The sequence below is a fragment of the Echinococcus granulosus genome (assembly GCF_000524195.1).
Source record: "Echinococcus granulosus chromosome Unknown EG_S00036, whole genome shotgun sequence".
Classification (NCBI taxonomy): Eukaryota; Metazoa; Platyhelminthes; class Cestoda; order Cyclophyllidea; family Taeniidae; genus Echinococcus; species Echinococcus granulosus.
The window spans coordinates 559,631-575,065 of NW_020170416.1; the positions used below are offsets into that span (position 1 = coordinate 559,631).

The window sequence follows — 15,435 nt, forward strand, 5'->3', positions numbered from 1 at the left end:
ATGCATGTTTCAAACGGTATTGGTGAACCGGTGTTTCCGCCACCAATGGATGCTCCACATATCCCAATTCCTCGGCCACCACCACCTCCGCCGCCACCACCGCCGCCACCATTACAACAGCATCAAGTTATTTCTCCACACACGATTGAATTTATTCAATCGCGTCAAGCTATCATACCCATTTCGTCATACTATTCGCAACAGAGTTTTTGCAATGGGAGTGGTGGAGTGGAAGGAAGTTCCAGTTTTCAGGAGACGCATGTCGTGGACACTCAGACGTAAGTGAATGTCATTGTGTGTGACAACAGTTGTGCATGTGCGCGCACGAACGCAGGAGGGACATTAGCATTGTGGAGGAAGAAAATTTTTTGTATATCCCCACGAAGGAAGGAGGGGAGAAGATGGCCAAAAAATCGTGTGCACACACACAGAGCTACAGCACAGCGCGGGTAAAAAACCATGACAGTCAAATTAGATAATTTAATGAACAAATGCATGTGGTTTGGAGGAAAAATGCGATAGCGGTAGAAGCATGTGCAGGCTTGAGGGAAATGTTGCCTTACAATTGTGTAATTTTTAGAGCCAAAGAACAACCGGATACAACGAGAACGAGGCCTGCGACGCGACAAGCAACAAATTACTTGAAGACATGGTTAAATGAGCACAACACTAACCCATATCCCACGAAAAATGAAAAGATGGCTCTAGCCACCAGGACAGGCATGACATTCAACCAGGTTGGTAGAGTTCCTAGTCCGTTTGAATGACTATAGACTTCGGACCTCTCACGGGAAAGGTTATTTCTAGATATCCACCTGGTTTGCGAATGCCCGTCGACGTCTGAAAAAGGAGAACAGGATGACATGGTCTCCGAGGACAGGCGCAACAGAATCACGTCCACGAGTTCCGGAGTTAGTGCGGGCTGACAGTGATGAGCACAGCGATGGACATTCTTCCAGCCGCTTGGAAGAGGTCGCTGAATGTGATGCACAGGGCAGAAACCAGCTAGGAGACATATTTATCTCGGAGGAGACTTATTCCATCACTTTCACTGCTGGGATGTCACCGTTTCGACAGTCATACCAGCAGCCTCCGCCAATGCCTCTGTTGCCGTCCGCTTTTTCGTGTCAGACCCCACCACGTCTGGAGGTAGACCATACTGCCTACACCAACAACAACAGTGACAATGGTGCAGATTTCTGCCAAACGCAAAATTACTTTACCAAAAGCGAAAATGACAGTAGTCAGCGTAGTCACTTGAACTCCATCTGATGTGCTTTGAAGTCTTTCCTTCTGCTTCTGCGTTCACGTTCCACTCTCGCGTGTCCGCGGTGATTGTTTGTTCAGTTGTGTGTTGCAGTAGCTAATGCAAAAGTTCGTATGTTACATTGTCTTCTCCATTTTCCGGGTCTAGTTGAATGGGCGTAACACTTCAAATTCACTTAGACTTCAATAGATGATGGCATGAGTGGAAGGCAGGATGGTTTGATAAATGAATGCAGAATAGATGAAGGGATGGATGAAAGATTTGGTGGAAGATCGGTGGAATTGGACGTGGGAACGCAGCCAATGCGAAGGGAGGTGTCCTGGTACACGTTTCGTCTATCCAGTGTACGGAATTTTGCAATTTACTTCAATCTGACCCGACCTTGACGTCTGATCTTACTCGCCCTCTGGCGTATCTACTGGGATCGCTTAGAGGTCACATGACAGGTGAGGGGGTGACTGCAAGTTGCAGTTGTCCAGATATCATTTATTTCACCAAGAATCTAGAAACATATTTCCACAGGACGTCAAAATCATTATTGCTATGGTAACCGCTCGTTTTATCCCTCTCTCACCCTTGGTAAGAGAGCCCTTCTGTACAAGTGTCACAGAAAGAAGTCGGAAATGGTTTCAACCCTTTCAGAATGCTATCGAAGCCACAGGTTAAACATCCAGCGCCACGAGGTATTTCATTCCAACAGAGCAACTGTTTTGCTCTCAAAAAATTTTTCAAGGAAAACTTTTTGACACATAAAACCTTCGAGGAGATTTTAGCTGCGCGCTTTTTCCCCCTTGCTGCTTAAATTCCTCTGTCCTAACAGTTTTCTCAGGGTTAAAGTATTTCATTGTGACCCATAAGTTAACGCAAAATCTGAGTGACACAGACAAAAATTGATTTTGACAATTAGTGACAGTTTAAAATCAATCGTCAATCAAAGGACTTGACAAGGTGGCTTTAAATAGCTCAGCTTCAAATTATTTTGAAAATTTTTTCTTCCGAAATAGTTTGCACCCTTTACTAGATAGCCATTTAAGCTAGGTGGTGTAAATTCACCCCGTAATGTCACTTATTTAACTAACTGTTCTCCAGTGAACTTGATGTGTGCTTGTTCAAGAAAGGTCATTCCAGTGTGTAACCCCGACACTGAAATAGTTTTGTTATTTTTATCCATTTAACTAAAAAGACCAATTGCAACGTTTCAGCTACTTCTGATTTTGTATTACTCCTTCCATGGCTAGCCCTAAGGATGGCAGGAGGCAGTGAATGGAACGGCAGCTGCATTATGGAGGCAATGATGGACTGGAGGTGGTGAGGAGGAGACCTGGCAGCTTGAGTAGGATGAGCAGAACACCATGCCACCGTCATAGAAGTTGGATTTTGATAGAGGAGCTTAAAGATGGAAATGACCAAAAAACGAGAATTGACGTGTCTACTAACTCAGCAGTTTTCCTATAAGCAGTATCAACATTTGGTGGAAAGTCAAGGGTACAATTAAAGACTTTTTTTGACATCTTGGATCATATTTGCTTCCTGAGCTCAGGATTGCTAATCCCTAGCAAGAAAATCGTGATTGCCAGTCCTCAAAAAGAAAATCGGAGAAATTGGAACTTGTTTTCGCTTCCATTGCCTTTCAAAGTCCACCCACCTGGTACGTATCGCTCGTCGGACATCTCAACGGCTGACCCTTCTAGTTTCCCCAAATCACGTCACTCAACGTTTGGAAATGCTTCCAAATGCTCTACAGCTTCAATAAATCAACAAGTCTAGCGGCAGAGACTAATGGGCTGGTGGCACGATGAAGTCTTCTGAACTCCCCGGCCAATTCAAAGACATACAAACCATAGATATCGACATGCTGTATTCAAAATAGAGCTTTAGCTAACATCACGTGGTCGAACTGGGACACGAGAAGAAAATTATATTCGTCATTCTCTGTGATTTACAGAAATTTTTGGTGAAAATGATTGAGTCGGTTTCTCCCAGGGAGTCACTCCACAATCCGCCGTTACAATGGAATTCAGCCACCTCCTCGATACTTCTCATGACCACCCAGGCTAAACGTTCAAAACATCTGGTAGCACCGAGGCTACCCTTGAAGGAGTAGTAAAGCCAAACTAGCGGACAAGCGGACAACTGGACCTCTATATCACCAGAGTACACTTTGGACTGATTCAGACTAAAAAGTGGTTTTTGACACTCTAGTAGTGGAACGGATGATTATCAGCGTGGAAGGTCTAAGCCTTCAGTTATAAAATCACTCTCTATACGAACGAGAAGACGAAAATAATTTTAGGCAGTCCCTCACGCCTATGGTGCTCTATAAAATTGCCGAGAAACTCAAGAGAATCGACGTATTGCGTTCCCTCCTACCAGCAGATTAAGGTACGCCATTTGCACACAATGGTGCCCCAAAGGTGCAAATTTTGACTGTGGCGGAGTGGATACCGCCTCGCTCCTCTTCCACTTTCCCTTTCTCCAGCTCTCTCTCTCGCTCTCACGAGCTGGACAGGTGGTTGACTGGCTGGCTGGATGGCAGTCTGTTTCCATATCAAAGGGGTGGCAGGGAATGCGCAGGGTGCTAGGCACGGGGGGAAAGGGGAATGAGGCAACGCTGAAGTCTCTGTGCAACTGTTCCGCCTTCACTCTCCGCTCTCTTAGCCGTTTTTTCTTTCCTCCGATTTTCCTCCTCCACGCCTGCCTTCGTGCGTTCTTGTGTGTGTGTATGTGTGCACGTGCGTCTGTGATAAAGTGAAAGCGCAACTGGTGCAAGGATGACAGGAAGCCACTCCAGCCCCTACACTTAGTTACTTTCTGCTCCTTCCTCCCTTCCCGCCTCCCTTGCCCCCTCTCTCTCACAGCGAAGCGCATTAGGGGAGGGAAATAACGACGACGAGGACGACAGCAAGCAAAAATTTCTGCCGCAAACAGCTGACGCTTGTGAGTGGAGGTGGAAGAGGAGGGAGACGGAGAAGAAGGTGAAGGATAAATTCACTTTGCATGGGAAGTAGAGGCGTTGTAGGGTGAGGTAAGGTGGAGGAGGGGGGATGAGGAAGTGGAGCAAAGGCGAGAAGAGGGAGCAAACAAAAAAGCGGAGCCAAAGTGGGTAAGCCAACGAGAAGGCACGGGACCAGATATTGGCAAAGTTTGACCAAGTTGATTAATTTTACTGCAACCCAGCTAGCTGTGCAGTTGGCCAGGTAGCCAGATAGACAGGCCTGATTTTACTCTTTCTCTCTCAGTCACTCAATCAGTGATGCACCTGACTTAGCTTGTTTCTCTTATCAATCAAACCAACTTTTTTTTAAACCCGAAGCCCACTGATAAGGAGATCCACTGTCTCTCTGGCGGATTTTGCGTGTCTACATGTCCAGTAGACAAGTCAAACTCCAAAGTGAAGAACTTAGCCAGTGATTGATGATTGACTGACACAGAGCTACTGCAGGTTTCACCTTTTTTAGAACAGGCTATCTCAAGAACGTAAGAAAAATCCTCGCCCAACCCACCATCACCATTTTAAAGCCGGCATTGTTGCAAGCAGATGTCAAATATCAGGAGAAGCTGATTGTCATCCAAATCGGTCCCGAGGTGGGATATGAAATGGTCTCGTGGGTGAAGCCTTGCGGTGCCAAGATCGTTTAGGACTGCATCACCTGTTCTGACGGTTTCTAGAGAGTAGATACATCCCAAACGTACCTGTGTGGTAGTCAGCAAGTGAGCACTTTCGTCTGTAGTCTGCCTCAGAAAGGGATTGTCGAATAATAGCCAGTTATGCATTCGTTTGCCCGATGAACGTTGGAATTTCTCAGCTCATGTAAGTCTGTCAGTCAGTCAGCAACCGGTCCAAAACTTAGCAGTATTACGGCCTGGGAGGAAGTTATTGTCATCTTTAATGCATATGGCGGCCATTAACTCAGCTTTCATGGCTTTCCCTTCCAGGCTGGGGTGAATATAAATGCATTGTTGCATTCCTCATTGTTGGGTGATTTTACACCACAATCAAGATGGTGGCTCGACGGTTAGATTTTAAGCAGTGCGATTTGCCACCTTAAAATGCCTCTCTTCCAAGCGTTGCCCTATTCAGTGCTTTAAAATGCGAGTTTAACTGAATCCAAAAGGGCGAAAAAGTTGAATTAAACGAAATTTTATGATCCTAGATGTCAAAAGAAGAGTGGTGGTGGAGGCGACGATAAGGAGCCCCCGCATGGATAGACCAGGAAATGTTTATGCTTTTTATTCCACTAACATAGGCAAGTGCGGACGTTTTAGTGTGCCAATGCGTTCCGACATGTTGCGTCGGCCTGTAGGTAGATTGTTGAACTCTGCACTTACTTGCGACTAATAATGAAGGGCAGAGACCGGAGGGCTAGCGAGATAGTAAATATGATGCTTAGATTTCCATTTTTAACTATCTCTTCAATCTTCGTGGATTTCGGCCATCATCTTGTTATCAAGCTGCCCCGGCTCCACACCTATAGCCACTTCGGCCCTCTGTCTCTCGGGGGTGACTTGTAACCCTGAACACAATGCTCACATTGGAAGACCGGAGGTGCTGTGATCTTATCTGATCTACCCTCTACTTAGTCGTAGATTTAGGAGTTTCAGCGATTCCATCCAGGAAGGAACCACATTCAACAAGTGAAACTGGAAAAGCTGTAAGTTCCTTTTGTTTTTATAAATACCATCCATCTTTTCATTCCCCTCAGATCGTATCTCCATCTTGGCCAAGCGGCCCTTCTAAAGTTCAACAATATGTCTTCATTCATACCGCTGTAGCTTATTACGACTTCATAGTAGCCACCAGACGTCAAATTTGGCAACACCGAAAAGTGGACTCGACCCATGAAGTGAAACATTCTGACTCAAAACCAAGTCTTAACATCGAAGAAGGAAGGCTTCTGCCACAAGTAAAAACAGGAGAACCGTAAAAATCACGTCAACTTTTCCCCACTGACCCTAGTCCTGCCTTCAGCGTAAAGACTGGTGGTAATTTTGGCGCAACAAGGCTGGAACAAGTTGATAACATTTACTGTGGAGTTGTCCACTTCATTTATGCAACTTCGGATACGATGGCATCAACGAGGCGCATCTCTAAACATTTTGTAACCACTGTTTCCCCCTCATGGAGGCTCGTCAAATACCGACTACGCTGTGAGGATCTGTGCTAAAGCGTGAAAACGGAGAACGCGGATGCTTTTGCCTCACCTTCCATAGCTCGTGCTATCCTCTACGCCATCTTACTCGCTCTGTGTGTCGATAACGAACCTACTTCCACACTGTATGGCATATTACAGCAATGCAAGAGACTAGGACGACCACAGTGTAATACGGAACTAACGACACCATCAATAAAACCGAAAGGTAAATAGTGAGTGCATAAAAATAATGAAAATTATCGCTCTGCAAGCAGACAGACATGGTGATCGTGGTAACAGGATGGTGTTTGGCTGTGACCGCTTGCTTGTTTTCCGCCAGGTCATCAGCTTGCGCTGAACTCCTCTGGTCAACCCAACCTACTGACTTTTTGTTAAGTGATTCACTAGCCAGAAATGCCGGTTTTGCTCGAATTTCACGACTGTTGTCAAATCGTTGCTTACCATAGGACACAACCGAGTCTTCACAAAAGATGCCCTTCTTTAACGGTAACCACCCATTCCACTTGGAAGTTAATCCTCCTTGAATCCCAGGCTAACAGGTGCTCAAATTACCTCCTATGACTTGACAGTCTGGAAGACAGCTCAATTCTAAGGAGTACAGAAGGTCTGAGAGCTTCTGCATTCCAGCGCGGAATACCATGAAAGGGTCCGACATGTGCAATTTTATTTTTGTCTCTTTTAACCCCCCCAAAAATATATATCAGCGTGTTTCTTCCTCTTTTCTTCCTTTCCCTTCCCTTCCTTCTGTAACACCGCTTGCCTACACCGGTATCAAGAAGTGGTGCGCACATAAAATCAAAATCAAACCCACCCCTTAAGGCACGGGAGAAGGGCGCTCTTAGCAAACCTTGTCAGGCTATGGCTGTTTGATTAATTTGATCAACCGATGAAAATCTAATCGGGTATTTATCAAACCCGGCCTCCTCTGCTCCCTCCTTCTTTTTCTAATCCTTTCTGCAGCAGCAGATACATTCGCAGCTTCAGTGGCACTTCTTTATTGGCGACGGTAGCAGTGGCAGAGACGGAGGCAGTAGCGGTAGTAGCTGGGATAAGAGTCAATGCAAGTCCAAAAGTGTCAAGCCTTTATAGGCATCATAATTCAACCGTTGCCGTCGGTGTGTGCCTAAGGCAATAAAGGAGCGGGGGGGGGGGGAAGGACTGAGGGCGAGGGCATTAAGTCCGAGGCACAAAGTTATGGCTATCGAGGCTAGGGCCTGTCTCGTCTCGACCACTAATGATTTACAGCCCCTTCTTCCTCACTACAGTCCATCCCTCTCACTTTCTTACCTCCTGTCAGTTATTTGCGGTCTAGAAGCGGTCTGGAAAGTGGCTTTAATGATCTCAATAGACATCTCTGTAGTTAAAAGGAAGGGTTTTGTAGTTTTGCCTTTACTAGCCACAGATCAGCTCGTGAGCTTTTAAATACGTTCAAGACTTTGAAACTCGAATTCATAAGCACAATGTGAAACAGCTGTTTTGTCGGGAGTTTCCTTGAATGGTTTGAGGAGGAAGTTGACACATTAGATGGGATTGTTTTTATGAAGTCCTGACCTCCATTTGGATCGAAATCAGATTTGAATGCAGAGGTCTACTACGCATCACTGAGAGGATCCAACCACCAGGTCATGGATTCAGATTCCTTATTGGACTTCTGAGATTACTGCACTCTCTATGACCTGGGGAAGTTGAAGGTGTGACATTGAAACCGCTGATGAGGGGATAACTTTTTCTGACCAGCTAGATAAAAAATTACCCAAAACATTTAAAGCTGCCAATTTTTTGACCTTACGGTAAAGAACTACGCAACACCTGTCAGATCAAAGGCGGAGTCCGGAAGTATTTTGATGCAATTTATCGTCAATCCACATAAAATCATTATTGGCCAATTCGGTCGGCTGAAAACTGAATTCGCACAAAACCTGATTCCATCCACGCAAATATGGAGGTGGTGGATTCAACTGGTATAATTGGAAAACAAAGTGAAGCAATGGTAAGCATGCACTTTCGGAAGCTTTCGGGTTGGTGTGCTTAGCCTGGAGGATCTGTGGGTCCATCTAAATCAGGATTATTGCTTCCTGCTTTTACAAACATTCAGTCGTATATTTTTCGTGGCTAGAGGGTCCTCATGTCTAACAACGCTTGTGGATAATCGTCAGTGTAGAATCCCCTGCCGGAGGAATTCCTAAGTCCTCCGCTTTGACGGTGACATTGGACCATCGCCCAGTTTCAGTGGCCAATGCTAAACCGACCACGAAGGTCACACTCGGGGAGAGGTATTTTTCCACACGGTTTTTGAAGAAGGTCAGGTCGGTGAAAAAAATAATAAGCAGCCAACCCTGCACTCCTTGAGGCAGAAGTTTCCAGTGTGGGTGTCTAGCTGGAACGGGAATAATCCAGCCTCGATTTTGGAACTTGTCCAGAGGTCTCAGCCACAAGACCTTCCAAATTGTTAAATCACTCATCAGTGGCAAGTTTGTTGATGGCGACTTCTTCATATCACGGAAAAGTAGGAGATTATTCTCCGGGGCATAGAGCTCTAGGATTCTATACCTTTTTGACTTCAATCTTGATATGAAGGTGAAAGGATGCATTCCTGAAGTATCTTCTAAATTTATTCTTATCCCTTGAAATGCCGAAAATGTAATTTTATTGAATCAAGGAGGTTCAAAATGCCTCCAAGCCAAGAAATACTTTACTTTCACAGGAAAGAAAAACCAATCAGAAGAGTAGGAATGAAAAATCCTATTAAAGAGATTTCTTGAAGGCCGACTTTCAAGCTTAGGCATCGATAGTTGGGCTTAACGAAGCGTTCATCCAAAGGAGAGCCTTACCTCCACGAAGGTGGTGAACAATGCTTTTTGCAGGTAATCTATAAGACGGAAAAGTTGGGAGGGTAAAAAATATGACGCATGTCTGGTCAAATGCACCTTGGAGACGGCCTGTGTGTGTGTGTGGGTTGGTGCCAGCGAGTGTGCGTCGCATCACATCGATTCCAGCACAGTTGGTCACAGGCCAAGAAAGCCCGCGGCGAAAGCACCGAAGACGGAGGTATTGGAGGGTGAGAGGTGGGGGATGGGGTATGGCAAATCTGCCTTAAAAATGACAAAAAACAGCTGACTAGGGTCATTTAAATGGTTCAAGGGAGATTTATGATGTTTTGCGGTCCGAATGGCGCGCGGTCTGTGCATATGTGTCTCTGTGTGTTTCCGTACGTGCGGGTTTGACTTTTGACTACTGTTGTGCCCTAAATGAATCGTTTACTGCGTCTTTGTTTAATTTTACCTGGGGCAATCTGATTAAATCGTCAATAAAAGCCGTGGCCATCCATGACTGCAAGAACTTAAGAGCTCTAGGGAATCATAATCGCTTAAGTCCAGTCCCTCATGGAAGGTAAAACTGATGATCCTTACTAACATTATCAACGCAACCAGTGGAACTATCTGGAGAAAGAGTCGTGGTAATTGGCCTACTTGTGCCTACAATTCATTATAAGAGTCACCACCCTAGAATGAAGTAAGTTGCAGAATTCCTACCAGGTCAATGGCACCATGGAGGAAGGAGCATCGGGAGAGGAGGAGAGGTGTACATATCTTTGAGACACAAATTCGTCTTAGGAGGAATTATGGTAAAGATTCTGGCAATACAAATTTAGCGGACTACAGTTGTCATTTTGCGGAGTGAAGGGGGACTTCCAGACATTGTTTTATCCACAGCAGTGACTCTGTCCTCGAAGAATACTGCACTAAAGGTGAAATTCTTTGCAAATTTTAGTTCCGATTTCTTGGTGAATTAGGTGAGATTTCTCGCACCTCCTGCGGTGGCTGACTAAATTTGTCCTTGATGTTAGCTATTAGCTATAGAGGCCTGGGTTGCACCTTCCACACAGAACGCATCCCAACAAGCCCTTGCTATTTATCACGGGGAGATACTAAAATCTTACTTTAAGGTGTTCCTACAGTCACAGCCCTATTTGCATCTCCCTTAGTTTGGCTGTTTGGTGCCCTTTCAGGGCCTTCTACCGCAATACGTGCCCTAATGAGTGGGGACTAGGGCAAATAGGGGGTCGAGGTGGCATTCACTACCCCTTTTTCGGACAGAGGACGGACGAACGGGCGAGAGCAAAGTGGATAGGCGAAACAGTTGCGACCAGTGTTTGGAGGATCAAAGAAGGTGCTATTTAATTTGATAACTTGAAGAATGTGGAAGAGACTCTTCCATTTATTCCCATGCATCACCTATTGGAAAAACCTAACTAGGAGTTGCCTTTACAAGCACCTCACTTACTTCTCCTTGATCATCAATATGCAGTAAAAGATTTTATCACTTCAATTTGGCATCCGTTAGTCAAGTGAGGTCGTTTAACGTTTATAAAATGCAATTTTGAAGGTACCTCTAGTTGTTGAATTTGCCTTGCTGCCAAGTCCAAAAGCAACGAGTTTTCTACTCTTTTCGACCCTGTACATAGAGCCACAGGGGCGTGAGGACACGATGCGACCATTGAAGAGAGGCGGACTCAACTGGATAGGTAAGTGAAGTGCTTTAAGGATGATACATGTCAAATAAGGACAAACAACTGAACTACCTGTGACCTGCGTTGATCACGCTACCTCCGCCCTCCCGAACCGTTAAGGCAGTTTGATTTTGTGAGCCATCTATGAGTTCAGCATTCACTGGAGCGATTGAATAGTCGTTGATTAAACGAAGAATCCCGTTTGGCTAACAATTTGGGCTTCATCAAGCGGATGAAAGCGCCACTTTCCCAAATTTTATAGGGCTAAAAGTCACTGCGTTGCATAAAATACCAGTGAGTGAAAGCTCCACCTGAATAGGTTGTAGGCCCCCCAATCAGTTGATTAAATTTAACTTTTGAATGGAAGGAAAGCTGTAGCTTTGGGTATTGGGCTTAAGATGTAGCCGTTGAATCGCCAGATTTTGAAGCTGGTATTGTACCTAAGACGTGTTCCAGGTCTATGCTTCCACACCGGTTCAACAGGTAATGCAAGCTACAGTGGGAAAAAATCCCTTGAGATGTTCTTTGCAGCTAGCTTCCACGACGTAGTGTTACATTTGTCGGTGTATAAGGAGTAAAGATGGGCGTCAGTCCCTCGTTGCGGAACTTCCGCTGCGGAGCTGTTGGTTGCCCCTGCTGAATGTAGTCCAAGCTTGTCCGTTATACGCTTCTAGATGCATTTGAAGAGGTGTTTTTGATGGAGGTACCATTCAGGAAGGCTTTCAAAAGCTTCATCACCTCTCGTGGCGATGGAAATGCACTGTATTTGGAAGGGCCTTCTAATTACGTGTCACTTTGTGATGAAATAATTCCTTGACTCCTGCATTAAGAGACAGTTGTGGAGGATACCAGATGGGTGGATCTCAAGCCTTTAATCTTCAAACCGCTAGTTTGCTTTTCATTTCTCTTTCTAGAGCGCCACCTAGCTAAATTTTTGGAGATAAGTGGCTTTCCTATCACAGCACAAAGCCAAGCTGCTATGCCTCCAGGGCTCAACCCCATTTCTTGCCTAAAGAAGGCGCTTGCTTTGTGTGTGGTAGGCAGCAGATGCAATTTTTCATCATGATTAGTGAAGTGTGCCTAAGCTTCAACTTCTCAATGCAGTCACACGACTGCAATATGTAGAAGAACGAATTTCTTACATCGGGAAACAACTCCCACCCCCAAAACCAGCCCATGAGATGTGCGCTTTTGGTAGGAAGGAAAGGAGGGAGAGGGAGAGACAATGCCTCATTCTCCAAGCTCCAAGCGATGCTTGCTACCTTTTCCCCCCATTAGCATTTTGCTAAACCACGCGCTGAATGGGGACACGAAGCAGGACAGACCATCGGGAGGTGTGAGTGGGGGAGGAGCAAAGACGGTCGTAGCCAGCGATCATGTGTCACTTTAAAGAATAACTACATCACAGCTTAAAAATGTCACTATTCCGCCATGTCAAGTCCATTAGAAGGTTCCTTGGGGCCATAATACCTTTTTAACCCCACTTTATAGAAATTGCGTATCAAAAGATTTCCCCACCTCAGTAGTACCTGCTTTCCACTTAAAAAATCTAAAAATAAGACTCTATTTTAAGTAAATGTTTGAAGCTTATAATACGGAAAAGGATTTTTGATAAATTTTTTAAAGAGGAAGAAACAGCTGCTAATATTATTTGCTTGGCCTCGAGATGGGAGGGGGTGGAGGCACTTGATTTAAGCGATCTCCGTGGTGATCCCATACAATGGCGAATTCAACTGTCTTGAGTTTCTTATTTGTAAAACCAATTAATTTGTAGAGTAACTCTGTTCAGTTTTTGAAAAGTTAAAAAACTTAAAGTGGTTCCTGATTTTGAAATCATATGATTTGTGTTTCACTTACCAGGTTAAGGAACTGTTGGCGATTTAAAGTGCAGCGGAAGGGAGACTTCCAAGTGCATTGATCATAAAGTGGCCAATTATTATCTTAATTTCTTTAAAAAGCAAAATCAATGCAAAAAGAAAGTGGTCTTATTAGTCTTACCTTGGCAAAGTGCTTTAGCTTTGAATTTTCCGCATTAGGCATCAGTGTCACAGATATGTGACGCCCTTACTTGGTGGATTTCAGCCTCACAAATACATGAAGTCTGCAATCTAGGTAGATCTGCAGTTGAACAGATGTGCAACGCTTTTACTTTCCTGGTGGATACCGGCATCACTGAAGTGTTACGCCTTTACTTTCTTTGTACGTCCCTGCGTTGCAAATATGTGACGCCTTAACTTTCTTGGTGGAGTCCAGAGTCGAGTGGTTGAACTTAACAGAAAATAAACAACTTTAAAAAGTCTCCCAAAAGACCCTACCAGTCTGTGATCTGATCTGCTCTCAACAAAACAGAAACTCTAGCCACCCCTATTCCCACTTCAATTCCACTTTCCAACCGTCAATGCTGCCTCGCACGTCCATTTGGCGCGAGGTCACTCAAAATTGATGATGGAAGGTAGAGGCGATGGCCTTTACTTGGAGCTTAAAAATATTACTAGGCGAAATCTCAGTGTGTGGAAGATATCAAGGTAGTCTCTCCTTTATTGAAGTATCCACCTTCTCTTCTGAAGAGTTAGCCTTACGTCGTGGGGTATGAAGTTTGAGGTGCTGCGTTGTTCTGTGTTGCATTGGCTGGATGGAATAATATTAATAAAACTTTTCGTTTGCCACTTAATTAGTCCTGACCACTGATGGTTTTTTGAGAGAAGGAAGGGGAATCGGAAGGCAGGGAAGTGCCTTTGCAGCAAACCCCCCACTTGTATTGGGCGGGATCGAATGGAGAGACTCCTTCTGTAATTGTTATGTTTTCAGTACGTAAATTGCTTTTAACCCAGTCTTGTGGAGGTGGTGTGTTGCAGGAGAGTGTGGTAGACAGTGAGAAAATGGATTGTTTAGGCGGAGACAACCAATAAAATTCTCCCTTAATAGACGTCGGACTACTACAAGAGCCGTTTCTTACCACAAGTCGATAGTTAGGTCAGCCAGTCAATCACTCGGTCGGTCACTCAGCCAGTCGGTCGGACCGCAGAAAATCCAGCGTGGACGCCGATTATTCATGAAGCGAGTGAATAAAGCGAAGAGCAAAATTTGCTGCCCCTACCAATCAGTGATAGTCTGCGGAGCAGTAGTTAGATGATTTTACCTAAAAGGGAGGAAGAAAGAAAGTGAGGAGGAAGGCAGTCGTTGATTGATGCGTAGTATCGAATAAACCCCATTTTGAACCCAAAATTTGCAATTCGTGATATTCATGAAGTTCTGACGGAGGAAGATCCAGGCGGGGCAGCTCTAACCAGGGTTAGTTCCATTTGCAAGAGAGAATATTAAACAGCATCAAAGAAGCATGAGTGTGGTAAAGAATTTATTGACAACGAAGGCGAGGGAACTGTCAAACGTGGGATTCATTTCCATACGCTGCAAACTTAATTCCTCCGAGCCAATCTACCGCGGGATATGTGAACGCGTCCGATTTACTACCAACAGATCAGTTTTTTGCCAATTTTTAAAATTTTTAATAGCTTGCAAAAAATTTGACTACCAGCTAAGGTGCGAAGCATTCGATAGCACATTTAACACGTTAGCTCGCGGTGTCACACATATGTGACGCCCACACTAACCTTAAGTGGTCCCACACTTTACGCTGCACACCTAGTTAAACTATTTAGTCAGAGAAAAAAAAACAGAAATGAACGATGACAACTAGTACATACGGTGCAGCATATCACCCGAGTGGCTTTGGTGGTCGAGTCACTCCTGAGACCATGATCTGTAATGGCTGTACCGCCAGAGATGATGTCTACCCTACTTCAGGGGCGAATTTCGTCATCTTACATTCATTTTTATATCAACTAAGGAAGTGACGTCACTTTTATATGAAAGATCAAGAAGATTCAATGAAGTTAAAAGTATGGTACTGATGCTTCCAACTAATTTAGCCCACAACTCCAATCAAAGTTATCATGTGGTTTTATTAAAGAGATCGGTGACGTCTTCTCTACAATGCGGCACCACCGAAGCCTCAAAAGTCAAGTTTTACGGTTCGGTGATTTGTCAAGGGTGCTAGATGTCAAAGTAAAGCCACAAAAACAAAACAGACAAAACGCCTTCCCAGCACGAATTTTGTTATCAGGACACAAAAAGGAATGAATCAGCTACAAAGCGATAGTAAAGGCAGACTGATTAAGGGATTTGATTTGATGGCTAGCCATGTTGCGCTAATCGCTTTTACCAGTTATAATGTCTTGCGGTTTGAAAATTGCGCCTGGTTTTCGGTGCACGCACCTCGTAAACGCCCGCAATTGTCCATATGGGTGCAGTAGAAGACATAGACAGGCCTCGATCTATCCAAGCAAGGCCCCTAATCGCTTACTTGGACACTTTTCCTCCCTTTCGACCACCTAATTTATAAAATCTGTATTGATTCAGGTTCTTTCACCTACCGAATCCAGATATATTTGGTTCCGAGAATCCTAAAAAGCGTTTTAACATGCGAATCGCCCTCCAGATTATTG

At 44.6% G+C, this 15,435-nt stretch overlaps 2 protein-coding genes across 2 annotated transcripts; one reads left to right on the forward strand and one right to left on the reverse strand. All coding sequences in view use genetic code 11, as the record gives it.

Annotated features, from left to right (window-relative positions):
• On the forward strand, positions 1–6,192 carry EGR_05175 (hypothetical protein; the record flags this gene model as incomplete). The annotated part of the gene is made up of 3 exons (XM_024494424.1): positions 1–228; positions 5,204–5,282; positions 5,849–6,192. 3 exons carry the CDS (start codon positions 1–3, stop codon positions 6,190–6,192), a joined length of 651 nt encoding a protein of 216 aa, XP_024351210.1.
• A 2,045-nt stretch (positions 6,193–8,237) lies between these two features.
• Positions 8,238–15,412, reverse strand: EGR_05176 (hypothetical protein; the record flags this gene model as incomplete). Its single annotated transcript, XM_024494425.1, has 3 exons — positions 8,238–8,378; positions 12,650–12,711; positions 15,364–15,412. The coding sequence occupies 3 exons, from the start codon at positions 15,410–15,412 to the stop codon at positions 8,238–8,240; spliced, it is 252 nt and encodes an 83-aa protein (XP_024351211.1).
• Between the last annotated feature and the right edge of the window lie 23 nt (positions 15,413–15,435).